Consider the following 26,070-nt stretch of genomic DNA (forward strand, 5'->3'; position numbering starts at 1 on the left):
TTCATCCTCCCCAGACAGGGTTTTGCTTTGTTTTTGGCAGGTTTATTTTTTTCATCTAAATGTTGCTGTGTATTTACATTCAAGTAGTCAAGGCCAAAGGAATGGATGTTGCTCTTAGAGCAGAAGACAGCAAGGTTTATAGTGGTCTTTGAGTCCTGTTCCGTACATTCCACAGTCTCAGACTGGCTCTTGACAAAGCTCCATCTCCCACGTAGGCAAACTTTATTTGTAGCATAGAAAGTTCCACTGTGATAGAAGACCATATATTATTAACCACAGTCTTACTCCTGGAGTTTAAGACGGTCTTTTAGCTACCTGAACCCAGACCGTAGAATACTTTGGAATGTAAGCTTGAGAACTTGATTCAGCATTCTGTGACAAGCTAGAGCAAAGATCAGAGGACAGATTTCATGTGCTTGCAGTAGCTTGTGTGGCTGAAGAAGAAACATGCTACAGCATCCTGTACTAATGGGCATTTCTATTTCCAAAGGACTGAAAGTGTCATGCCCAGATATACCACATTTCTGTAGTTCACCAAGAAGTAACAATAAAGTGGGTACTTCAGGCCAGATTATCATCCACCAAAGACAGTAAGAAGCATTACTTGAGAATGCTCTTGTATGAAGACCTTGGTGTTATCAAGGATTTCAGGGCCGAATTGTCCAGCAATGGCTATGTACCTTCCACAAAAGGTGACCTTCACTATGGCTGTAAACCAGAGGTGGGCAATTATTTTGGGCAGAGGGCCGCTTACTGAGTTTTGGCAAGCCATCAAGGGCTGCATGACAGGCAGCCCAGGACAGATAAACATTAATTTTCTAAAGTTTTTTAGGGGCCCTGCAGGCCAAATAGAATGGCCTGGTGGGCCGCATCCGGCCCACGAGCCGCGTTTTGTCCACCCGTGCTGTAAACTGTCAAAGTACTTTACTTCAACCACCAGTGTCACAGACGCATTCATGAGGTCTCCCTAAAAGCTTTGAGTTTTTTCCTGCTGCTTGTCTCGGGGAAGAGACCAAGGTTTGCCTTGGGATAATTCCTTATCCCCACAAACCTCAGCTCCCTACCCTTATACCAAACCCCATAGCTGCAGCAGGTGAATCTGTGCCAGCTATAGGTGAATTCTCTTTGTGTTGTGAAATAAAATTTTAGGCCCCCCTCCTTTCCATAAAATGGATTGGCCTGGAATATCATTTGCCCAGAGATCACTCTTTATTATAGGCAGTCAGTAAGGAGACAAAACAAAAAAAGGCTTTATGATATAGGAGAGAGAAATTATACAAGAAAAACTGGCCATAAATTTGAAGACAAAACAAAAAGACATGTAAAGTTTCTTATCCTAACATCTCACTGTCATCTAGTCCTTCAGTTATGTGCCAATATTTTCAGAAATCAGCCTTCCCACTAATCCTGACAGCCCTGACTGCTGGGGGACCTGGACTCCTCCAAAGTTTGAGAAAATCCAAAGACCCCTACTAACATACAGCTATCCTTTAAAATATCCACAAGCCAGCATAATTGCTCATGAATCACAAAATCTTTCAGAACTTTTTCCTGCCCAGGACAGCTATGTTTCATCTTCGTGTTGTTAGCACTTGAGGGCATATTGTCTGTTCACTTCATCTGGTAGTTCATGTAGATGCTGGTATTTGAGAGGTTACTATGATTACTTTAATATACCTGATAACAGTGCTGCTGACGTGGTGTCTCGTAGCCCACAGTGCAAATTTCTGTGAAAAAATAGGTATGTTTTAAAGATTTCTCAGCTCATTGTCAGAAGCCATAGCTCTCCTGTCTCATGCCCTGAGGCACCTGCATGTGCTGAGTGTGCAATTTTGAAAGATTTACCTTTAGATACAAGCATTAATCCTACATTTTATTTCATATAAACAAAAATATGCTCCCTCTTGAATGTTGCTTTAAGGTTTTTTATACAAAATTCACAACCTACAAAATACATTGGGTATGAAATTATCACTATTTTATGTTGTTGGGGTTTTTTTCAACAAGAGACGCTGCAAGAAAAAGCCATATTTATTATATGGCAGAGAACATGATTAAATTTAATACCAAGATCCACATTTTAATCTCCTCTCCTAGAGTTTCCTATGCCATTGTTAAAGAAATTGGCACAGGTGAAATATATATTTAAGTATTTTAGTGATTATAATAATTGCCTTCTTCAGTCAGGTTTTAGAGAACAAGTTGCAGAGCTGCAGTAGTCATCTGGGATTATTCATTACCAAGGCTTTGATATAGATGCAAAGAATCAATATCACCAAATTACTTATACCTGCAGAAGTGTTAAAGCAATAATATCAAATTAAAACTACTGGGAAGACTCTCTGCCAATTTTATTGGCAGTATTAATATTCAAATGATAGCACTGCATCTTTGTTGTGTTCAAGCCTGTAGAAGTAAATACACAGTTATCACTGGGTTTGTTGGAAATAACTCAGTCTTCATCCATGTGAATAATGTTTTAAGTCTGATTTTTTTTTTTTTTTTCTGCTGTCCTCTCCCTGCTAAGTTATTTATAGACCAGGCAAAGTATGTGCATACAGTTCTGACTGGGTGCTATTGTACACCAGCTCTGCATTCATTTTGCATCAGAGTAAATGACTGCACAAAGTGCAAGGCAGCAGAGAATTAGTCGTGAAATCCTGGTCTCTTGAAGTCAGTCACTAATTACTTTTTTATGTGCAATACAAGTCTACAAAGTTGCTCTGATTGGTTTAGTAATAATAGAGGTGAGATACCTCTTGGTTGTTTCTACAGTGTTTAAACACCATACCCTCCACACATTTTGCAGAAGCAAATTACCTTTATATCCCCTGTCAATGTCTATATTATTGTAACAGAAATCTTTTAGGTTCAGCAGCTCTTTACTGTCATATCTGTGGCTTTTAAACAAACCCATTGTACACATTCAATTATAGATTGTGTTTGAGACCATTTAAAAAATATATGCCTTGTATATATTTGTTCTTGCTCCAAAAGTTAAATAACATCATTGCATATAGTGATGCCAGCAGATGGTGCACTACATAAGCCATTTATCACTTTTTATAGTAAAATGTGCATATGTTTGATTAATATGCTGTTGATTTATTGTAGCTCTGCATTTTTTTTTCCTGAAAACATTAGGAGACATTTTCTAATCAGTTCTGACTAACTCTGTTTAAAGAAATAACTCCAGTTAAAATGCATTCTATGGATTCTAATTATATGTACCGTATTTTCGCTCATAAAACCCGCCCACGGGTATAAGCTACACCCACATATAACCCGTGGAAAATTGTATTTTCATAAATTAGTCTGTGTATACACTGCACCCGTGTATTCCCCACAGCGGTGTATACACGGAGAGGTGGCGCAGCCCGGCCTGCCCTGGCCCCCACGGCGGCAGTGCAGCCTGGCCCGCCCTGGCCCCGGCCCCAGTGGCAGCAGCGGCACAGCCCAGCCTGCCTGGGCCCAGCAGGGAGGCAGTAAAGCCGGCCCCTGCGGCAACGGCAGCCTGGCCTGCCCAGGCCCAGTATTTGTTTTCTGTAATGCAGGAGTTACTGTGTTGATTTGTTTAGTAGTAGGAGCTTCTTAGGAAGTGTAATACTTTATTCCATTTTATAAAAGATATTTAGGAACACCGGAGTTACCCTATCACATGCCAGTAGTCCAGCTGGACTAATGTCTTGTCTCAGATAGCAGTCAATACCAGATGCTAGGAAGATGGAAAAAGTTTATAGTGGATTTTGTCATGTGCCTTCCGTCATGTCCTCCAAAGAACACAAATACTATAGATGATAGCTCAGCCTTAAATGTTCAGTTTAATACTTTGCTCCTTCCATCACTGAAGGGAGACCACCCTACTAGTCAGCACCTTTATAGGGATGAGTTGTCAGTAGATATATTACACAGATACTTGTTCCTGTAAAATGAAAAAGCTTCTGTCCAGGCAGTCAGGCTTAGGGGCACAGCACTTGGCTAGTAATTTGAATATTTGTACTATGATTGTTCCATTCTTTTAAAAAATGTATTTATTTTTAGTAAGTGCATTTTCCCTCATTTAAATAGTGAAAAGCTTGGGAGGTTTGTTTTCATATTGTAGAGAGAGAGGCCTGTTAAATTGGAATGCATCTGCTCTTTCTTTTTTCTTCCAGATTACAATAACTTTGCTCAAACTTTGCTGTGTTTAAGAGTAGTTTAAGATTGAGATTCCCAGTTACCTGGAGTATATAAAGGTCAAACTTTTTTTCTGTGTGTTTGAGTTTGCTTTTGGAAGGCGGTTAAGAGATCTGTATGGATGCTGCTGTATACTGCAGTCAGATATTTTCTTTTCATAATTTTTAAAGGTGTTTGGTGGCTATTCTGAATAAAAAGTAAACATTATTTTCAGCTGATTTATTTTTATAACTTGGTCTAATTTTTTTCCATTTTGCTGTATTTAATTTTTGGTTCATTTTGGGGGGGGGGGGGATGAGGGGTCATGGATTGAAGCACTGCACATAGGAAACTTAATATTTCAAATAATTATTTGGAGATTTGGTAGTGAAGTTGTTGCTACTCACACTAATAGAAGTCTAATGTTCCTGTAACTTCATTTATTTTAGTAATACCATTGCTTTTTGTTATTTCTAATACTTTATAAATGTTAAACAAGAATAATGCAATAAACACAGGTAGCACACGGAATTAGACATAGTCATATATAAACAGGTAAGAGAGGTCTAGGTTGATTTATTGTTGGTCAGTCCTGAATTTAATGTCCAGGTTATTGTCAAATTCTGAAAAGTGTGTCGTGTTGAGCTCTTGCCAGCCACTGTCAAACCACCCTGTCTTAAGTTTAGTGGTGTGGTACTTCTGAAAAGAAAACATAATAAATGTTCATGTGATTCAACTTTAGTAGGTCTTGGTGGGTCAAATATAGTTGTATCATTTTTATACTACCCATAATTAACCTGTGGAACTCATTATTGCAAGGTATGGGTGATAAAAAATGTGGCTAAAAAGAGGATTGGGCATGGATGCCATCAAACTCCTATATGTCCTAGATTGGAAATAATACATTTCAGGGCATTGGCTCATTTTAATTGACAGAGTTTTGAAAGACATTTTCCCAAGGAGGCTGTCTCATAATACTTACTAAAGGTTTCTGTGCATTTTTTTTCTGAAGCATCTGGCCATAATGCTGGCCATTGTCAAGAGACAGAATAGCAGTCTACAGGGACCATTTGTTTTCTTGTACGCTGGAAGCAGTTGAGCCACATTCAGTCAATTGCTTTTACTGACCTCAGTATTTCAGCCCTTGAAGCTACTGGTTCATAATTACTCATTGATAAAATGTTAAATTCACAAAGCTAAAATTGTTTCTTCAAGTTCATCTTGTCCACTTAAAAAAAATTTCCAGTATGGTACAAAACAATTTTTAAGTTCAGACTTCAGTGGTATAACTCTTTGCTTATCATAATGGTGGAAATTGGACTAGAAATTGGACAAAATTGAACAAAAGAGTGGGGGCTGGACTAGATGACCTCCTGAGGTCTCTTCCAACCCTAATTTTGTATGATTCTGTATAATAGCAGTTCTGTTGTTCTTGAACCACAGTTTGTGTTGTTTTGAAGGCAAAATCAAAAATATCTTCTGTGTGTCAGAACTAGCTGTCAGAAGAAGCAATATTTTATAGTGTTAAAATAAATTTATCAAAATTGTCATGTTATGACACGTGTCTAGTTTGTATTCTGAGTAGGTGACATCTCCTGTAAGTACTGTTTTTAGTAAATTTTTGTCTCTTTGCTATCCAGCAGTGTGAGCTTAAGGTTACTATCCTGAACTGGAAACTGGTTGGATATCTGCACTGCTATATTTGGTTTTTTTAGGACCTGCTACTTGTATCCAAGCAGACTCTACTAGGACTTGCATGTAGATGTGGTATAAAAATGTACATGCAGAGGGGAGTCTGTCGTGTCTTCCCCCCCGCCCCCATATCAGGATTCCCTGTCTCCATCTTCCAGAGAATATAATTTTAAAAAATCAGTTCTAAGGATACACTTGTGTCTATCATCAGCTTGCTTTTTTATTCTAAATGTCCATTAGCAAGGGAAATCATTTTGGTAGCTGATATTAGTTAACATTTAGTTGTTGTTTTTCAAAAAAAAAAGTAAGGCCTAGGTCCAAAAAGTTTGTGTTGCTATAACTAAGTTTTCCAAACCTGGAGCTGGGTGCCTAAATCACAGACCTCAAGTCCCCAAATGGTACAAGAGAAGAAGAAGGTGAACATGTAATGGATGCCAGACTGCAAAAACAATTCAAAGAGGAGCTATTCTGAACCCTGACTCTTTTTCTTGAATTCAAGTGCCTAACTGCAGCTTGGGTAGGCATCCTGATGAGGATTCACAGGTTGAAACCACCTCCTGATGTAAGCACCTACTTCATCCCTAGCAAACAAATATCTCATCACTTTCTTTTAAAACACACCAGGAGAAGAAAAGTGGTGCCCACCTTTTCCCCTGGGGTGGCCAAACTGTAGCAAACATACCACAAGTAGCAAGGCAGCTGCTGTATGTGGCACACAAGCCCTGGGTACTCAGTCAAGAGAGGCACCAGAACGGAGGTAGGGGAGCTTGAGCCTCCCTGTTCTGCTCTGTGTAACTGGAGACTCAAGCTCCTCTGCCTCCATTCTGGTACCCCGGGGTGCAAACTCTATCAAATATACCTCTGGAAGGTGGGGACCAGAGTGGCACTCAGGGAGGGGTTGGAAATTAACTTTAGCATGCCTGTCCAAAAGGTTGACCACCACTGTTTTACATAAGTGTCATAGTGGTTCAGAAACCAAAAGACCTCTGTTCTAGGCTTTTCTCAGCCTGAGGGTATTCAACCCACCTTCCAGAAAAGTAACTTACCCACCTGGCTATATGGTAGACTAGAACAATCTGCCCTTTCTGTCATTCTGTTGAGTTGCCAAAAATGCTAAATACAATAAATCAGAGAGAAAGCAAGAAGAAGCCAAGAATCTTCAGCCCAGTCTTGAAGGCACCTGAGGGACTGCTTTTATACATTTTGTATTGAGTAGTCACTGTGTGAAATAATACTGAGAGCAGGGACTGGAACCCAGATCACTCTGTCTTAGGGGAGTGCCTTCGTTACTGGGTTACCCAGTTCTGCCCCTGTACTAATGCCTTCTTTCACACTAGTTCTATCCAGGATCCTCTGCTGCTGCCCTGCAATATAAATGTATAAATATGATTTGAAGTTAGGTTTTTCCCTTAAGAAAAAAAATAAGCCAACAAAATTAAATGAAAACAATGTTCCATTGAAACAGATTCCACAATAGGTAACTTTTCCTTTATGTTGGAAATGCTTTTGGATTGTAGTAGCCTTACCACAGCTGCTTCCATTACCTTGGACTCCTGAGGAGGTAATAAAGAAAAGGCAGAATGCTGGGAAGCAAATAGGAAATAAAATAAAAGTGCCTTTGAAAGTCAGATTTCTTTGCAAGGATCCCGGATCTAAAAGTAAATGAAATGCTTATAAATATTCTAGTGGGCATATTAAAGAAATGAAATAATATAAATATTTGCTGATATTCTATAAGAAAATAATTAGCAAACCTAAGAAAGTCCATTCAAATTCTATAATTTTCTATGCTTCTCCCTTTCAATTTTAAAATTGGCAGTATAGGATTTTTCTATATTTGATCTAAAAAGTCTCTCTCTCTCTCTCTCTCTCTCCTTTTTTTTTTTCCTTGTAGGTTAACAATGAAAATGTAGTGAAAGTTGGCCACAGGCAGGTGGTGAACATGATTCGACAAGGGGGCAATCATCTAGTTCTTAAGGTTGTTACAGTAACCAGGAGTCTTGATCCAGATGACACTGCCAGGAAGAAAGGTATATCTTTTTTCTTTGCTAACTGAACATTTTCTGGTGTTGCTGGAAGGTGAATAGAATTTAGGCTGGAGACTATTTTGCATTTATTTCAGTTACTTCCACATTATATATGCCTCCTTTTAATTGGGAAGCAGCATTTCACTATCTAATTTTACTATCTAATTTAAGAGTACTTGACATTTGCTGATGAAGAAGACAGGCTTCATTTTTTTTAGGTAAAATTGTGAAGAAAAAAGGTTACTGCGTCCTTGTTGTGTTCACTGTTAAAGTTTATCTTCACAGGTCTTTCTCCAATGTGCTTCTGTGAATTTATAGCCAGACCTTTTAACAAGAGCATCCTAAAAGTATTTGCAGGGTTTACAATGATGTATGCAGTGGGTAGAATTTTCAAATACACTTGGGTTTGGCTGTGACTCTGTTTCTGTTGCAGTCACCTGAGCATTTTACTATTGGGTCCATTTGTAAAACCTCATCCCAATCATCTTTACATACAAGAAAATTAAGCAAAACATTTAGAATAAAATTCCACTAAGAAAAGAATACAATTAGAGGTGCATAGTGTTTAAAACTAGCCTGAAGCTGGAAGGTTGGGTTCTTCCTGGGCTTGAAGAGCGGAAAGGGTGCTACACTCCCCTGTCATACTGCCTGTGGAGATGTGCATGCTTCAGTAAGAGAAGAGACATTTTAGGATAACTTGGTGCAGCTTTAAAAACAACAGTTTGTTAAAATTGCTTTCAGAATGCAGTTTCTTGGTGCCAAGTGAGAGGCGTTTTCATTTAAAAGTACAGGTACTTGTGTTAACTGTCTTTAGCTTTAAATGGACATTAATGTGGGACACCCCATGTACTGAGATTAGACTACACCCTTAAGAGTTGTAACATTTATTTTTATTTTTCCAAAGAAGGGGAGTAGAGCTGCTCTCATTTACTTCGTAATTGCACTTGCTCAAGGGTAACCAAAGTTTGCTCACCTGAGAGTGGCATTAGGACCTTGTCAGGCAGGTGTTATTGGCTGCTCATAATTTCGATTAAACAGAGACGATTGCTACCTTCCATACAAGGGTGTCACGTTTCAGAGGTCCAGGGAACAAAGTGATTCAGGGAGGAACTTGTCCCACTGGCTTTCCTGTCTCCCAGATGCACTGTATGGTGCTGTACTGCGTTGCCCAATTCCTGTGGCTGGACAGTGGCAGTGCAGGGTTTCCCCCACTGCTACAAGGGCTCCTGGGGAGTGTATCTCAGGGAAGGGGCAATCATTCTGCTTTCTCCATTCTTCCCCCACCCCCTAGATATGCTGCTTAATACAGCACTGCGCTGTATATCTCCTGGTGGCAGGGGCAGTGCAGGGCTTTCCAGCACCTGGGGTAACTGCTCCTCTCCAAAACCCCACTTTCCCCTCCTCCCCCAGTTACATTACTGTCATGTTCACTAATATCTCTACTTGTAGCAGTCAGTATTTCGAGCTCCTGGCTGTGACCTTCCAGCTCTCAACAAGATGGTGGTACTGCACAGCTGACATCTGTCTGAAGTGCTCCTACCTATTAAACAATAGGGACCACCCAATCTTCGTGGTAGAATTTGGCGTGGCTCTCCCCTGCACTGTAATAGTCTTGGAGTTAGGAATATGTACAAAAATGTCACTCATATTACATGATTTACTATTAAAAAATCTGTCTCTTCAAGCACCACTGCTATTTACCCTGCTTCTTAATAATCTAATAATAAATTATCAATAAATAGTAATACTACTAATCATAATATTGTTTCAAATTTAGAGTAGCTGAAATGGAGAAAAAAATACTTTATTTATCTTCATACCATTATTTTTGGCAGAATTGCTTTCTCTTAGTATTGGCATGTTCCAAATCCTCATAGCATTTCTATCTGCTGCCAGAGATTGTATTCTCTTCCCATAACTAAGTAAAATTGTACATTTAACACAGTTGGCTCAGAATGTTAATATTTTCCAAAGGAAGAATGAGTTCTTTCCTCAAAAAAGAAAAATATCATTAGACCTCTGTTTAAGGAACCTTCATCATGTTTGTCTGTAATTTCCCTGTTGTGCGCCAGATTATTGGGAAGGTGATATCAAGGGAATTTAAGAATCACCAATAGATTAGGGATTTCTTTGATTCCTCTAAAGTATGGCTCCAGTTTGAGAATGTTACATGGTAATTTAGGGCACTTCCTGCAGCTCTTAATCCCTCGGTTGCCTTCACATAAAACCTAAAACTGGTGTTAAGCATTTTAGCCAGCTCAAAACTTTATGCCACTCCAGGGTGGGATTATCTCTGATCCATGCTGCCCAGCTTGTGTTACACTAAGGTGTAGCCACTCTAAGATATACAGTAAACATGTAAACACCCTACTCACCCTCCTACCCCTGCTGGCCTGGATCAAGCCTACTGCCCACCCCCCACCATCCCCAGCACCCTAGATCCCCACTCAATCCCTGCCCCATCCTCCTCCCTCACTTACTTGCAGCTGCCCATATTGTCTGTCCCAGGGGACTAGGCAGGGAAGGATTAACCTGCCTGCCCAGCCATGGCCCCTGTTCTCTGGGCCTGAAGAGCAGCAGCAGGACAGCAGCAGTGGCTGGACAGGCAGGCTAAATCTTCCCTGCTTGCTCCCCTGGGTCAGTGCAGGCAACCACAAGTAAAGAAGGCCTGGGGGGCGGGGGGAGGCAGGGAGTAACCCCAGGGTGGTGGGGGGCCTCAGGGGGCAAGGTGCAGGGTACAGGAGGGAAGCCCAGGATGGGAAGGGGGATTCTTACTTTTGTCCTCCAGGCCCGTGCTGGCATTCAGCATGACTGCTCCAAACCCGAGCTATTACTAACGCTGATCAACATTTGTGCCGCTCACAGTATAAAGTATAAAAGGCCCAGAGCCTAGATGGAACTTTTGGGCTACAAAACTCTTCCTGGTGATGGACAAAAGGTCAGATGTTTATACAGGGTAACCATATGGCTTCTTTTTTGAAATCCGCAGAGCTGTTGTCCTCACACTTGTTAAAAACGTTCCTATGGTTACAGGGGGAAGTAGTAAGGCAGTCCACTCTGCTGTTTCCTTAACTTACATACACAGCACTGAACCTGAGCACAGCTATATCTTTGCTTTCTGTGGGCTCATCTACACATGCAATTAATGCATAGAAAATGCAGGCACATTGATCTGCACCCCAGCACGCATCTGAACATGCACCCATCAAGAGCAAATTTGCTCCCGACTGGAGCGGTCCAGTCCAGGGCTGCGCCTGTCTTGCTCTGCCTCCCTGCAGCAGCTAGAGGGAGCTCCAGGCTCACCCAGGTGGCAGCCTTGGGCTGGCAAGCAGCACAGGGGCTGGTCCCAATCTCTGCAGGGCAGAGAGCTGTCCCCACTACTGGACAGCTGCTTCTCTACCCTGTGGAGACCAATCCTGATCTCCATCAGGCTGGGAGGCAGCTGCCTCCCAGCCTGAATAGCTCTCCCTGCCTCATGGAGATTGACAGTGTCTTGCCAAGCCAGGACAGCTCTCCCACCTCCCATAGCCTTGTGGTGTCTAGGCTGACCGAGAGCAATGTGTACATGTGCACTTCAGTTTAATGGTGCATCAGTTTAATGTGCTGATTTTTAATACCTGTATCTACACATACTAGAAAACGGTGCATTAGACTAATCTACTGTACACTAATTGCTGCACACATGTTGACGGTGATGCTTTATGGCACTTTAGATTAGTCTAACGCACAGTAAAGCATCTCATGTAGATGCACCTGGTGACTAGCTGAGAGAGGGTTGAATGACATGGAGGTGATTGAAGTTAATTTAGATAAGATGATGTCAATGCTAGTGGCTATAGAGAATATGGCAAGAATTTTGTGTGTCCTCTGGATTGGTTTGCCACCCTTTCTCAGGCAGCATCGTAGTTCAAGGTATTTCAGAATACTTCATTGTTCATGTTCTCATAGATAGTCTGGGTGACCAGAACCCTTTGGTTTTCCTCTTGGCATTTGGCATGACTCCCTATTATGACTTTGAGAGGATCCCCATGCTTTATCCTGACCATTGAGATAAGCTTGTACACTCCCATTTATAGTTTATTGATTTAACATCTTGAGATTGTGAGCAGCAGGGGAAGGCTAGGTTAGATATTAGGAAGAATGTTCTCACTAGGAGGGTAGCAAAACAATGGAACAGGTTACCCAGAGAGGTTGTGGACTCTTCATCCTTAGAGGTTTTTAAGAGGTGGCTAGCCAAAGCTTTGGCTGGGATGATCTAATTGGGTATGGTCCTCTTTGAGCAAGGGGTAGGACTAGATGACTACCTAAGATCCTTTCCAACCCTAATTTTCTATGATTCTATGACATGTAGGACATGGTGTAAAGTACACATGTCACTGTCCTACTGCTTGAAAGGGTGATGATGCAACTGTGTGGGAGTTATTTGTAGAAATGCTAAAGGTGAAAGTTTTCTAATGCATCCTTTTATAAGTGTTCCATTTTATCCAGTAACATATGCTAAAGGAAAAATTATTAGAAAGTCAGTATATTAAAACCCTCAGAGATGTTGTTTTTGGTCCTTCATCTCCCCTCTTCCCCCCCCCCCCCAAGAATTATTATGTGTATAGATTTGTTACTTTATTTAATATATAGGAGCCCTATTTTAAACTTAAAGGGCATGCACATTCCATGCAATTGCTATTAAATCTTTGTCTAAATCAAACAATGTATAGGGGAAATATACAGTGCTTTGGAGATGTATCTTTACTTATACTGTATATCCTTCTATTTAATGCAAAGCCCCACCTCCTCCAAAGCGAGCTCCAACCACTGCACTGACCTTGCGGTCTAAGTCAATGACCTCAGAGCTTGAAGAGCTTGGTAAGGATGTGTTTTTTAACAAGCATGCTGAGCTAATGGGGTTGTAAAGAAAATGTTGGGGGAATTTTTTGTTTTGTTTTGTTTTGTTAAATGAATTGCACCCTATATAGAGTACCTTGTACAGAAAAGGTTTTAGGAATGCTGCGTCTCTGAAGAGTTCAAAATATGCATGACTTGCATGAAAAGTAGTAAGGAGGGTTTCTTTTGGTTTTTGTGTGTGTGTGTGTGCCTTAACTGCTCTGCAAGAGAATGTTGATACATTTTTTTTGCATCATCAAACTATGGCACATACTAAAAATTATTGCTGTATCATATTTGATTATCTTGCTTTTGAATCTTTCAGTTCATCTAATATTGTTTTATTTTAAATTTCTGTGGCCTCTCATTAGTGGATAAAGGTAAGCTGCCAGAAGCCATTGTTAAAAAGCTGACAGTGTTAAAGCAGTACACCCTCAACCTCAACTTGTTCTTATTAGATTCTGTGGTGTACATGTCAATATTCCATTCAGTTCTAGGCTTGGATATAATCTTAATTCCTTTAATTTTTGGTAATGCAACATAATGAGTATTCAGTCTTTAATTTACTAGTTTTAAATGACTTATATGTGAGCATCCCAGCTATGGGCTATGTTGTGTATTTCAGGGAATTTCAGATTAAGATAACATGGCGTGATAAAAAGAACAGGGTTTGTTGTATCATTGAAAAGCGGTACTTCAGTAGGCTAGACTAACAAGCATTTTTTTTCAAAAGGCAAAAAGTAAATGTATGCCGAGATGTATACAACTCCTTGGCTAGAATAAAGTGTTTATTATCTGATATCTTATAAAAATGAATACTTGCAAAGTAATGAGTCTGAGCATCTCGTAGAATACTTCTTTCTCTTACTGTGATCCTACATGGATTTAACTATATAGATTTCAGAATAATTTTCCTTACATATTAGCTGAGATGAAGGTCAGCTGAAAGGAATCCAGTCTTGTGGATAATCATCTTTAAAAAGCAAACGCAGTAGTTTCAAGGCACTCATGTTATCATAAAAGGGCGATCATATCCATTTCTTAATGGTTCAAAACTCACCTTGTTTTCGGTGGGAATTTTGACCAAGAAAGAGAAGCTAAATAGGTCCCTGAGTGTTATACCTCTGTGTGGTATAGCAATCAAATAAAAATGATAAGTTTTACTCTCATTAATTCATATTATTTCTTGGAATTTAAAATTCAAGAACAAAGACGTGCAAATCTCAAAACTTTGTTGCTTTTGATTATTTTGTGTCATAGGCTCAGATAGTTCACTGTAGTTGTTCTACTGTCTGTGAATTATCCATATTTCTCTTCTAAGGTTAAAAATGTAAAATACACCTCCTTTTGTGGCTTTTTTCATGAAATATTAAAATGTTGTTTAATTTACAATTATTCTGGTTTCATCATGCACAACTACCTAAAGGAAAGATTATTTAGGCAACTATTTCCCCTTTATCAAGTCACTTCAAAGCCTGAGGATATCCCTGTATTTCTCCTTTACAGTTCTTCTGACATTTTTAGATACTATCCTCCTAGCAATGAAGCACTGGAGAGGACTCCTTTAGGAGCCCTGAAAGAACAGTCTTGTAATTGGCTCAAAAAGTTGTCATTGTGCAGCCTGGAGGCATTCTCTCCTAAAGGGGGAGCATTCCTTACTCCTAGCCCTTCCTGAAGCAGGAGAGAAATAAAAATTAGCTACACCACTGGAACAGCAAAGAACACAGTCACTAGCTAAGTATCTGAATATTTTAATTTATAGTATTTAGACTAACTGGCTCAACCTGGTAGGGTGTTTATGGTTGTTGGCATCCTAATCAGCAACTCTCCTAATTAGAAGTAATAGCTCTACCTGCATCCTCATTAAAAAGAAAAGACCGTTAGGGGGAACCTACATTTTCCCTTTATTTTTTTGTCCCACTAAGGCTAAACAAACCTTAGACTGACATGACTGCACTGGTCTGAAGAACAGTGCTGAAGCTTGCTCCAAAGGTAAATGTCCTCCAAAAAAGATATAAGGCTGCCAGAGCACAGCACACATTTTTTTCTTCCCTTACAAGACTGCAGACATCACTTCTGTGATGCAAAAACACTTTCAAAGCCAGGGGGACTGGTATTTCAGCTACATGGCCTCTTAGTCTAGTTGTTTTGGAGAGTGACTGGTACAAGAAGGCTTATAATGGGTAACAAACTCCCTATAAGTTAAATTTCTTCTTCATTCCCCATCAGACAAGAGGTTGGTTTACATCCTGAAGTACAAGGTCATGTGTGTACATATATAGATGGTAAACATTGAATGACAATGCCCACAATTTGTTTTTATTTAATGTAGATATTAACTAAATAGATTTTTTTAAGTATATATCCAAACAAAATGTATGTTTTACAGTATATTTTGTATAAGGATAACACTATGTGTGGAAAAAGAAAAAAACAGAGCAAAAAAGTCTGGATGTTCTCATTCATCTGTGTGTGCGTGTAATCCTTCTGAATCCAATAAGCTTATAGTCTCAGTGATGTCTTGCGGCAGATAGTTCCACTGACTGATTATGTGCTGTGTACAAATGTATTTCCTTTTATCAGTTTTAAATGTAATGGCCTTTTACTTTAGTGGAATGGTCCTATGTTATGTATTGCAAGAAAAGGTAAAAAGGAAGTCCCAGTTTGTTTTGTGTACCCCTTTTCTCCTCTCTAAACTAAGCAACCTCAGTGTTTTCAATTCTCCATATAGAAGTTTTTTCCCAGTCATTTATGTTGCCTGTCTCTGAACCTCTTCTATTTCTGTTTGTATGGCCATAGTTTCAGTTATTCTGTTCTTCATAGTAATACACAGTGTCCTGCCTACTTCTTAGCAACCTCAATTGTTTACCTTCAAATGATTTAATCCAAAGTATGGCATATAAAATGAGTTTGATTCTATTCCACTTTTGAACAGCAAAGATATGAAAATTTCCCCAAATTTATATCCTTTTAATGTATCAAAAGTAACCATTTTGGATATTTTTGTACATTTGTAAAAATAAATCTCATATAGAGCCAAGACATCTAAGTCTTACAGTGCAACAATTTTCCATAGTCAAAATCTAAACCCCAATAAACTGGGCTATGCCAAGAAGCTAATGCTAAGTGGCTTGAAAAGTACATGCAAATCCAAGTTGGCAGGGAGAGACTGACCTCTTAAGAACAGCAGAAAAATGTTTTTGCTCGAAAATCAGACAAGGATTTAGCATTTAAAATGGGCTTACTTTCAGAATTGATTCACAGTTCATTCCCTTTCTATTTCCAAGCTTCAGTACGGAAGAAGAAGGGTAAGGGGAAGCATTTTGTCTCTTGTTTAACCTGTTTCTCACCTTTCCATAGTGAAGGATAATAACATAACTGTATATGTTGGCATATGGTCCAGTTTATTTTATGGTGTCAAATGTACATTAAATATTGTATATGTTTTTACTTATTTAGCTGATAAATTGCAAACACATAAAGACCTAACGCAATCAGAAGAACACATTTGAAAATATTTTCCCCATTTCTTCCTTTTGTCTTCTTTCCTCCATCCCCACCCCCATTTCCCTTATTCTGTCTCAGATTCCTTCCCAAACCCTTCCATATCATCTCCTCACAGTTACTGTGCTAACTGGCAGCCACTGAGAAATAATGGCAACTGATAAGAATTCAGTGTAGTCCTCCATCAGTGATTTCACTTACCCGTGTAATGGCCAAATGTTACTCACATAACTACACAGCCTGTCTCAGAAAATAGGGACTTCACACATACATCTTGAACTTTGACCTGAAGAAATGCTGCTCTACACAATTTCAGGTTTTAATATAACATCTTTCACACTGTCCCGTATGCATGGAATGCCCTCCCTGAACTGATTCATCAGGCCACTACCCCCTTTTCCTTCAAATCTCTCCTTGAAACCCACATCTGCTGTGATGCCTATTAAACAATCATCCAAATAGTGATGGCTAAGTGGAGGGGCAGATAGGCATAGTCAACCTTTTATTACAGTTTACAAAAAATGTAGATGTATATTTGTTTGCATTTGGCTGTATTCTTCTTTCCCCTCGCTTTGTATGTTATTTGCTTTCCTAGACTGTAAGCTCTTTTGGGCAGGGACTGTGTCATTGTATGTTTGCAAAGCACCTTGCCCAAAGGAAATCCTCAAACCTCACTGAGTTTTTGAGTGGTACTTCAGTATAATAATTGATGGCATAATCAGGAGAAGAAATTAAGGTAATTGAAAGTGAAGGAAGATAACATTCCCCTTCAGTAGTGAACTATTCTTTCTGTCTTCTTATGCTAACACAGTAATTACCTGGGGTTTTTCCTCTTTGTTTTTGCTTTTTATTTTAATATATCCAGATTTTTTTTTCTCATGTTGATCTTGTTAATAGCATGCAGCACTTCCAGCTATGGGTACTTTCTTTCCTCAGAGCAAGATAACTTAGAAATTATCCATTCAGATGAGAGAACCTTTTGTTAGTGTGTTTCTGGTAGAGGTTTTATTTTTTTTATTTATTTTTGGTATAACAATTTTTTTATTATATGAATGACGTTGTAGCATAACAGAATTGAATTCATGTTTCTTAGTGCCCTAGGGAACATAGGCATTTATTGAATCTTATTGGTTTTTTTATTTGTTTCAGGTGGGTTTCTGTTTTGTGTTGTTTTTCAGCTTTGTTTTTCTATTGGTTGTAGTTTTTTTGGTGAGGTCAAAGGAAAAGGCTGTTGATTTTTGTTTTTATTCCAATAGACATATCATTTAGTACCATACCCAAATGTTTCAGTTAAGTAATAGACAGACAAGGTTCTTTGGGTAGATGTGGTATCTTTTATTAGACCAACTAAACATTTGGCAAATTGTTCTCTGCAAGCTTTTGGGCACAAATGCCCTACAACCAAGAACCCTAAAGCATGGAAGAGATTGAATTTTCCATTTGAAATGGAAACTTCAAAACATGATCTCAGTTGGATAATAAAACTTTGTCATAAATATTTCAAAGAAGGATTGCCTTGGCACAATTGTAGCTTCTATTGTAGATAGCATACTGCAAATCACTAAAACCTCAATAACATTGGGTCAACTACTTTGATACTTTTCTCCTCACAACAGATATCCAGTTCAGAGGAAGAGATTTTGAAATGTACATTTTCAGAATAGATTTTTTTATTAATAAGAAGTCCTTTCTGGGTTTTTTCTTTTGTTTGTTTTTAAGCTTTTTAAGAATTATTGAATGAGTAGATGTGGCAGCCTGAAATCTAACAAATCTTTTTGTTGCAGCAATCTTTGTTTAAGAGCAATATAAATTACAAAGTAACAGCTAGGTTATATAAGCTTGTACTATGTACTGCTGAATAATTTTTTTCATGAAGAAAGTGAAAATAAAGATGCAAAATCTTAAAAAAATTTAAACGTAAAATAATATATACTAAGAGTTGCACAAAATATAGTATTTGGAAAAGATAAAGTTCGTCATAGTATAACACTTCATTTATTAACTAATCATTGATGCTGAACTTCAGTATGTTGCTTCCCATCATAATTTTCATCCCCACTCTATTTCAAGTCATACGAGTATGAGTGGAAGCTCAAAATTTATACTTAAAATAAGGAAAAAAAACCTTGAACTCTAAAAATATGGCATTCATATGTGCCTTGTGAAAATCTGTTCGATTTCTTTTTGCCCAGTTTGTATTTGGACTATTTGATGTTTGGATTTTTTTTTGATACAACTATTCAGGAAAAGATAGATAATCTAGGTGCAAAAGAGTATGAATATAAGATCTAAAGGTTTCATACTCAATCTTTTTATAGCCAGGAATGAATTTGATTCACTAAGCAACTTCATATTTTGGGGGTCTCTGCAGAGATCAGTAAGATGTTGTTTTGACTGGAGTAGACAAGTATGAGAAACAGTAGTGTAAAAGATTTTAAGAAATTGAGAGAGAGTGGAGAGAGACCGAAAAAAAATTATTCTTGCAAGAAATGGAATAAATGACAAAAAATACATTTTGGATTAAGAAATATTAGGCTGGTAGTAGCTAAACAGTTTTAGGTACGAGTTGGGTATTTTTTGTATCATGTTTAATAGAACATCTCTATTTTGTTAATAATGGTATTTGGGATTTGATATGGATTGAAGTATAAATAGCAAATATAAATGTAGAACTCTCCCTACTATTGACCAGATTAGACATTTATACAATTTCTGTCAATCATTGTCACAGATGACTGTCTGGTATCTTACATCTGACATTTAAGTAGTTGTATTTATTTAGTAGAAAAATATCAGTTGATGGCTTTCGAAAGAAATATTGTCTCTGTTCTCCAACAAACATCCACACTCCATCCCATTCTGTTTTATCCATTGTTTCAAAGGTGTCACACTCCAATGGCATCTGAAACAATGAAATCACAGAGCAAATAAATGTGAATGCCAAACAGAGGTTGAAACTAAAATGTTACCTTTGTTTGAAGAAATCGTGCACAGAAAGCCCTGGATCAGAAACCATTTTTTATTCCAACATGATGGAATGATGATGGAGATTTATCTGCAGGATTACAGTGTGTGTACCAAGAGCACCGCTTCTGCAAAATCCACAGCTCGAACATCCTTGATAATTTCCAATACCAACAGCAGTTTTAAATAGGAAGAAGGTTTTCCAGGCCTTTACCAGACAATACACGCAGGAAGATAAAAAAAAATAAAAAAGGCACTGCAGCTCCAGGTTAAACGAAGAGTCCCTGAAGGATGTGCTTGTAAGTAACCTACTTTCATTATAGGTTGGAAATGCTAGCTGGTAAACAATAGAACAAGTAAACTGAGTTGCCATCTTCACAAGGATATGCGGCAATGATTTTTTAATGGAGAGGTTTCAAACTTCTAGGCTTCTGTTCTTGTAATTACAGAAATGGGGCCAATTTATTGCCCTCTTCATCAGTGCAGCCATGTGTGAATCGTCCAATTCCAAAAAATTTGCTGTGGATTCACACCAGGGTAGAAGAGAATAGAATCTGGACTGGGCTGTGTCCAAATTGTAAATGGAAAATATTGGAATATAGTGTTTTTTGGGGGAAAAAGCCTTTGCCTTCCATTTTCAAGTAATTTGGGATGCTTATCTGTATATGCAGTTGGTCTAAAGTACATAGGAAACTCTGATTCTGCACAACTTAGGTGCCCTATGTCTCTCCGGTTGGGCACCAAAAATTGGCCACCAGTAGTGCTGGCAAGAGTATTGATAGACCTGAGCCTTTTATATCTCTATATAGGCATGCAACTGTCAGAGATGACCACAAATTATGAGCTTTTATTACTAAAAACTTAGCTAAATCTATTATTCCTAAGATTGTAGCTCTGTGGTGACAAGCACTTAGTTGTTTTTCTTTGCTGCAGAACAATAATTGAAGAAGGTTTCCTCACCATCCAAGCAAAGCAATGGTATAGGAGAAGCCGGAAAAGGAAGTGTAAGTGTTCAAAGGAAAGCGCATTTTATGGTGGTTGGATCCATTTGAGTGGGATACTTTGGCATTTGAGTGGAGTGTTGTTCTAATAGACTACTATCAGCTGAATGTCTTCTAGCCTATTCGAATCAAGGGGTTCTTGATGAACACCAAGAATTGCATGGTTGTATCTAATCTGATAGGGTTGCATGAGCAGAAATGTTTCCAACGTTTTTTTAATATGTTCTCTCTCTTTTTTAGGAGCCAGGGAGATGAACGGCAATCTCCCTCATCCCCCACTCCCCTAAAAAAAAAAAATGAAATAAAAATCCCCCCCCAACACTTTTCCTGACATTTCTCTTTTTTTCTTCAATTGTTCCTAAAGCCATGTTCATTATCTTCTTACATACTTCAAAATAAATGTATTTTTTATAATTCATGGGTGTTTGGTTTCCATTCCTTGGTGTGAAGAATGAGTGCATTACTAGGGAAGATAAATAAGGAAAATACAACTTATTCCCTTTCACCCCCACCCTCATTTTGTTTCTTTGTTTGGATGACTGAGCCCCAGTTTTCAAATGCTGTCTCTCAAACAACGCATTCAAATTGCCACGTCTTGTTCTCAATCCTTAAAATTCCACCTAGCTTACAGGATGAAAGTGTTTTTTTGATTATATTTTGTGCTTTGTGTTTTTGTTTCTTAAACAGGAACCAGTGTTACACAATGATCATTCCTCCTGCAAGGTAGGAAATTCCTTGCAAGGTAGGTTGAATTTTAAGGCTTCAGAACTGCAGGCAAATGTATATATATGACTGTGTATTTTTGTGTGGGTATTGGACATACTGTTAAAGAGCTGGTGTTTGAAAATGGGGCCTGCAACAAGAGTCTAACATACCAAAAATAGCACTAGTATCTTTCTGCTTTCCTTTGAATTATCTTTTAATGGTATGATCATAATATGCAAATATGCCTTTTACGCACTGGGATGAAAATGTTTTAAATCCCAAAAGAACAGAAGTCTTGGTTGGGAGCAAAAAACCTAGATTCGTCTGCAGTGTGAGTATGTGCCAAACACTTCTTATGAATCATGTAATGATGTTTATAGATATGAGGTGTTGATTTATGTTGAGATATTCTTTGTAATAAAGCTTTTTTTTACTGTTTATTTGATATATTTTCTCTTTTTCTTAGTCTTCCAGTATAATGATATAGGGTAACTTGAGTTATCCCAAAAGATTTCTGTGTTTCTATCCAGTTTTCTTAAAAGAGAACTTTTTTTTTGGATGGTCTATCTTTACTTTCATAATTAAATTCTTAAATAAGGTATGCTTCTTGACTACATTCTACATTACGTTCTCCTTATACTGCCCACTGAAGTTACATTTTTGCATATTATTTTCATTACAGTAAAATCTCTGATTTTTGGTGGTATATCTCAGGAATGATCATGTAAAATGTTTTGTTTACACTGTGCCCACATGACACATCTTGCAAAACTGACTCAAGTTGGTTCCAAATTAAAATATAACCATAGTAATACATTCTTCACTATGGAATGATTTTGAGTTTTTATTAGTTATGAACCTGGGCTTAATTTTGAAATGAAAATAGGAAACATAAAGCAGTCTTAGTTTTCTGGGGTTTTTTAAAAGTTGACATATTTGTATGGTGTGTTTTGGAGGCTTGAATTGTTTGTTATATTCTTATCACTAGAGTTGGTCACAAACTTCAAAGTTGCCTCTCAATATTTAAGGTGGAATTGATAAACCAGGGTTTTGATTTGAAGCTATCTTTATGCACCAAAAGGCTGGTGATACCTCAGTCTGCCTTGCTATATTTTATCCTTTGGTATCCTATGTTTTGTAAACCAAATCATATTTGTTTGGCCAGTATATTCAAAGGTGGATAACTAAAATTAGTCATGTAAATATATTGTTAGGCACTGCAAGAGTATGGACTGACTTTCAGAGGTGCTTAAGAATATAAGACTGAAAGGGGCCTGGGTCATCAAGTCAAGTTCACTGCTATTACAAGCAGCCGTATCATAATTACTTTCATTACCTGACCAAGTTTCATCTAAACAATAGCTTGGGGATTTAGGGGGTATTTTTTTCACCCCAGTCCTGTTAGAAAGCTGTTCCAGAAACTCACTGTTCTGCTCACCTTCTCCTAATTTCCAGTCTGAATTAATCAACAGCCAGTTTATACCCATCCGTCCTTCACGCCAACATGTGTTCGTTAGTTGAAATAGACATCTGCTCATCCTTTGTTTTGCCAAGATCTTTTAGTCTCCTTCCACTAAGAGGAGACTAAAATCTGGAAGGAGCACAACAGGATGGTGGGTGTTCCATACCTCGGTCATGTTACCTGTTTACTTAGGTGCCTAACTTCAGGCAAACAAGTTGATAAAGACTGGCTCATGTTTACTGTACTTTGCTTGGCCAAATTGTACCCACTTAGCTTCTGATCTCTATGCTAAAAAACAACCCAAACATATTTTTTTAATATATTTTCAATGTTTATAAAAATGACTGCATCAAAGATATTACATTTTTGTTGAATGGATACATACAGGTTTGACAAATACATTTAAAGAACGCACATGCCTTCAAATATGTATATAAAATGGAGTATTCCTTTAATACCAGTACTGCTTAGATGCACTTAATTATTCTGAGGAGGTGGTAGATAATACCACCGCCTTTATGCCCTTTGCCATTTGACAAAGAACAGTCAGTACTTTTTCCATGACAAGAAAATACACATTATCTAATCTTAAAAAAAGTGGCGAAACCAAGGTGAATTTGCAATCTCGCACATAAGAAAGACGGTGAAACAAATGTGTGCATGTCCATGTGTATGCCTGTGTGCACTTGTGTGCAGTATATTAAAAGCTAGGTTTTTTTAAATGCACAAAAGGTTTGGCACGGCAGGAAGAACAAAGTCACTGCGTGCCCATCAGTTTTCAGAAAGAAACAGTTTATACACCAGATGTTTGACTATGTGATTAATTGCAGATTCTAGAAAAGGTTTGTAAAACTACAGCACATAGGTGCAATTGGCACTGCGCTAAGTTTTGTGTAACTGATTGTGCCTGGTGCAGTTTCTCTCTGTATCTATCTTAGGTATTTACAAGGCATCTATCACCTTGGTACCTAAGCAGTTTGAAAAATGCACCTGCCACAGAAGTCATGATGCAGATACAGGCAAAAGCCTAGGTCCAGAGCAGCAATGGCAGGCCCCAGGAAGCTCCCCAGCTGTCAGTTATAGTTGAGCTCCTGGCCACACATGTTGTGCCTAAGCATCATCTCTACCTACTTGTCAGCGGGAAGAAGTTCAGCTCCACTTGTGGGGAAAGCTGGAAAGAAAGATAATGGAAAAGGCAACGATCCAGTAGCAGAGTTGAAAAGAAATTGTGGGATTTCAAAAGGAGGGATTCTTAAAGAGCAGCACATCTCAGGGGAGGGATCAACTGCCAGTGGAAGTGGCAGGTAAGGCACAATGCAGGCAATAAGTCTCAAGTGTTCTCCAACGAACAAAAGTTAAATAAATACCTCTGATGTCCGTAAAGTCTGTCTACTACCCAGAGCCTCTATTCTTGGCCTCTATCTGGGTCCTCTGTCCCTACAGCTGAGTAGGCCTTACAGTTCTCTGTGGAGTACAACCCAGAAAGCATACTAAATCATTTTCAGCATCCTAAAACGTGGTTACTAACAAACCTGAAGGACTTTCACCATGCAAGTACGATGTTGTGTTTCATGGTGCAGTGAGCCAGCCCCAGGTAGCAGTATTCCAGATCCATGAGCTTACCCATCCAGTTGAGGGCTGATGTAGCTCTGACTTCTGGCATCATTTAACAGATGGCCTGCCCACAGCTTGCTGCATAAAGGGCTGGGAATAGGCAAACTGGTGTAGGCATAAAAGAAATAACAAACCTGTCACTTGGCTACCAAAGGAAGTTACAACATTAATCAGCCACTTCAGAAAAAAACTGATTAGATGCAACATTCACATGAATGTGTCAGCACAGTAGGCACAGATGTATAATTTGCCAGTCTTGACCTCTGCCCCTGAAACAGAAGACTTATCTGGCTGTATCAGGGAGAGGGGTAGAAGGGACTCTTAACATTGTCACGCAGGCCACCTTAAAGACACCATGGATCTGTTGACAAAATATAATCAATAAGGGGAAACAAAGTGCCATTCGATGTAGGTTTATATATATCTATCTATATCCATATATACATATCTGTCTATATACCTATAGATATAGCTTCAGCATATGTGATCAAGCATGTACAGTGGGCCCTGGACTCAGGCCCTCGGTACCTCTGCCACTTCTCACCTGCACACTTCTTTCTCTCTCCCTTACAAACTGTAGTTAAAATTATTTTGTAGGGTTGGGTACAAGGAATGAGTCCACAACTCAGGAGACCATGAAAGATTGCTGCTTAACATCCTAAGGGTTACATATGCAGCCAAGAAATGAAATACCCTTATGAGAGAAGTATGTTAACTCTTAGTTTATGCAGTTTTCAATACCACTGTGAGCAAACTAGCTGACATGGGCACAGGTTCCGGATGGAAAATACTGGTGAGGTCAGAGGGAGCCTGGATAGTTCTTCCCTTTTCCATTTTTTTCCACCAAAGGAAGTTACAGGATGGTACTAGTACCCACTGTATCTTATAGCTTGGCTTAAAAAGAGAGAAATGTTGTTTAAGCCAATTAAAAATCTATTAATGTATTAATGAATACTGTTGGGTTTATGAAACCTCTACCAACTTGCATCAGTAACCTGGCACATTTACTACTACTTCAGTGGAGCCAGCCCATTGCCAAGGAGGTGGGGGTCAAGAGAGTCCAGCTATAAGTTAACTTGGCTTTAGTTCTGCTGTCACCAGGCATCAGCGAAGTGAGCAATCTAGTCTTCTGGGTGAGCAGTACAATATCCAGGCAAACTAAATTTTCCATTGCCACGCCTCCTCTACAACATCAACAGAGCAGCTGGTGCTATCATTTTAAATTCCAGTCCGACGTTACCAGGAGTGACCTTTGGTCACCCAAGAAAGGATTTCTTGGGCATAGATTGATAAATTCAACACTGTGGTGTCAGCCTTTGACCCTGAGGCAAAGTTCCCATGATTGTTCTGCAACAAATGAAAGCTTGTGAAGGCCATGCCTGTAATGTGGCCTTGTTTTCCCATGCCCCATACCAATATTTAATAAAGCTTATGTAAACATAGTTACTGGAGTTGGTTGAACTCTTTGTTACTAGAGTTGGTCATAACTCGCATTAGTTGTGAGTAATCCCATTTTTCATTAACATCTAGTTAAGAAAACCTATTCCAAATATCTGTGAACGTATTCATTATTCATAAGTATTCGACAGTAGTTTCCACAAATAACTTTCTGCCCATAGGTTGTTTACAAAGTGTTTGCTTTAGCATATTTTGTCATTTGTGTAATTGGTCACCTATGCCAGATGCTATTGTTTGAGCTCCCTGATTGGGAGACTGGAAATATTTTAATTATGAGAATGATGCCTAGTACAGTTTTATAGTTTTTGTTTTAAGAAATAAACATTCATGCTAAAATTTGAATAGCTTTTCCACAATATCGGCCTCTGGCAGGTGCACAAGTATGCATGAATAACAAAAATAATATGACCCCATGAATCATAACCAACTAAACTCAGTGTTATTCACAAACTAGTATGGTTTGTTGGGTTTTTTTCAGTTTTGCCTTTTTGTGTTTCTTTTCTTTTTATTTGACCAGTACCATTGTTAGGTGGGATATGTTCAGAATGCTTGTCAGGAACTTTGACATGTTGAAAGCATGACCAAGATATTTTGTATACCAGTGACAAAA

The 26,070-nt window shown here is 38.6% G+C and overlaps 1 protein-coding gene across 10 annotated transcripts in view; it reads left to right on the forward strand.

Moving 5' to 3' along the window:
- The window catches only part of SHANK2 (SH3 and multiple ankyrin repeat domains 2), an 810,144-nt gene that overhangs the window by 747,851 nt on the left and 36,223 nt on the right, over window positions 1-26,070 (forward strand). For 9 of the 10 annotated variants that reach the window (XM_014517615.2, XM_025197122.1, XM_014517581.2 and 6 more), the window contains 2 exons: window positions 7,742-7,877; window positions 12,654-12,734. In XM_014517615.2, the coding sequence (XP_014373101.1) occupies window positions 7,742-7,877; window positions 12,654-12,734 (217 nt within the window). The remainder of the gene's footprint in view (window positions 1-7,741; window positions 7,878-12,653; window positions 12,735-26,070) is intronic. The other variant, XM_014517726.2, reaches the window with a different exon arrangement.

The sequence above is a fragment of the Alligator sinensis genome, unplaced genomic scaffold (genome assembly GCF_000455745.1).
Source record: "Alligator sinensis unplaced genomic scaffold, ASM45574v1 scaffold442_1, whole genome shotgun sequence".
NCBI classification, from domain to species: domain Eukaryota; kingdom Metazoa; phylum Chordata; order Crocodylia; family Alligatoridae; genus Alligator; species Alligator sinensis.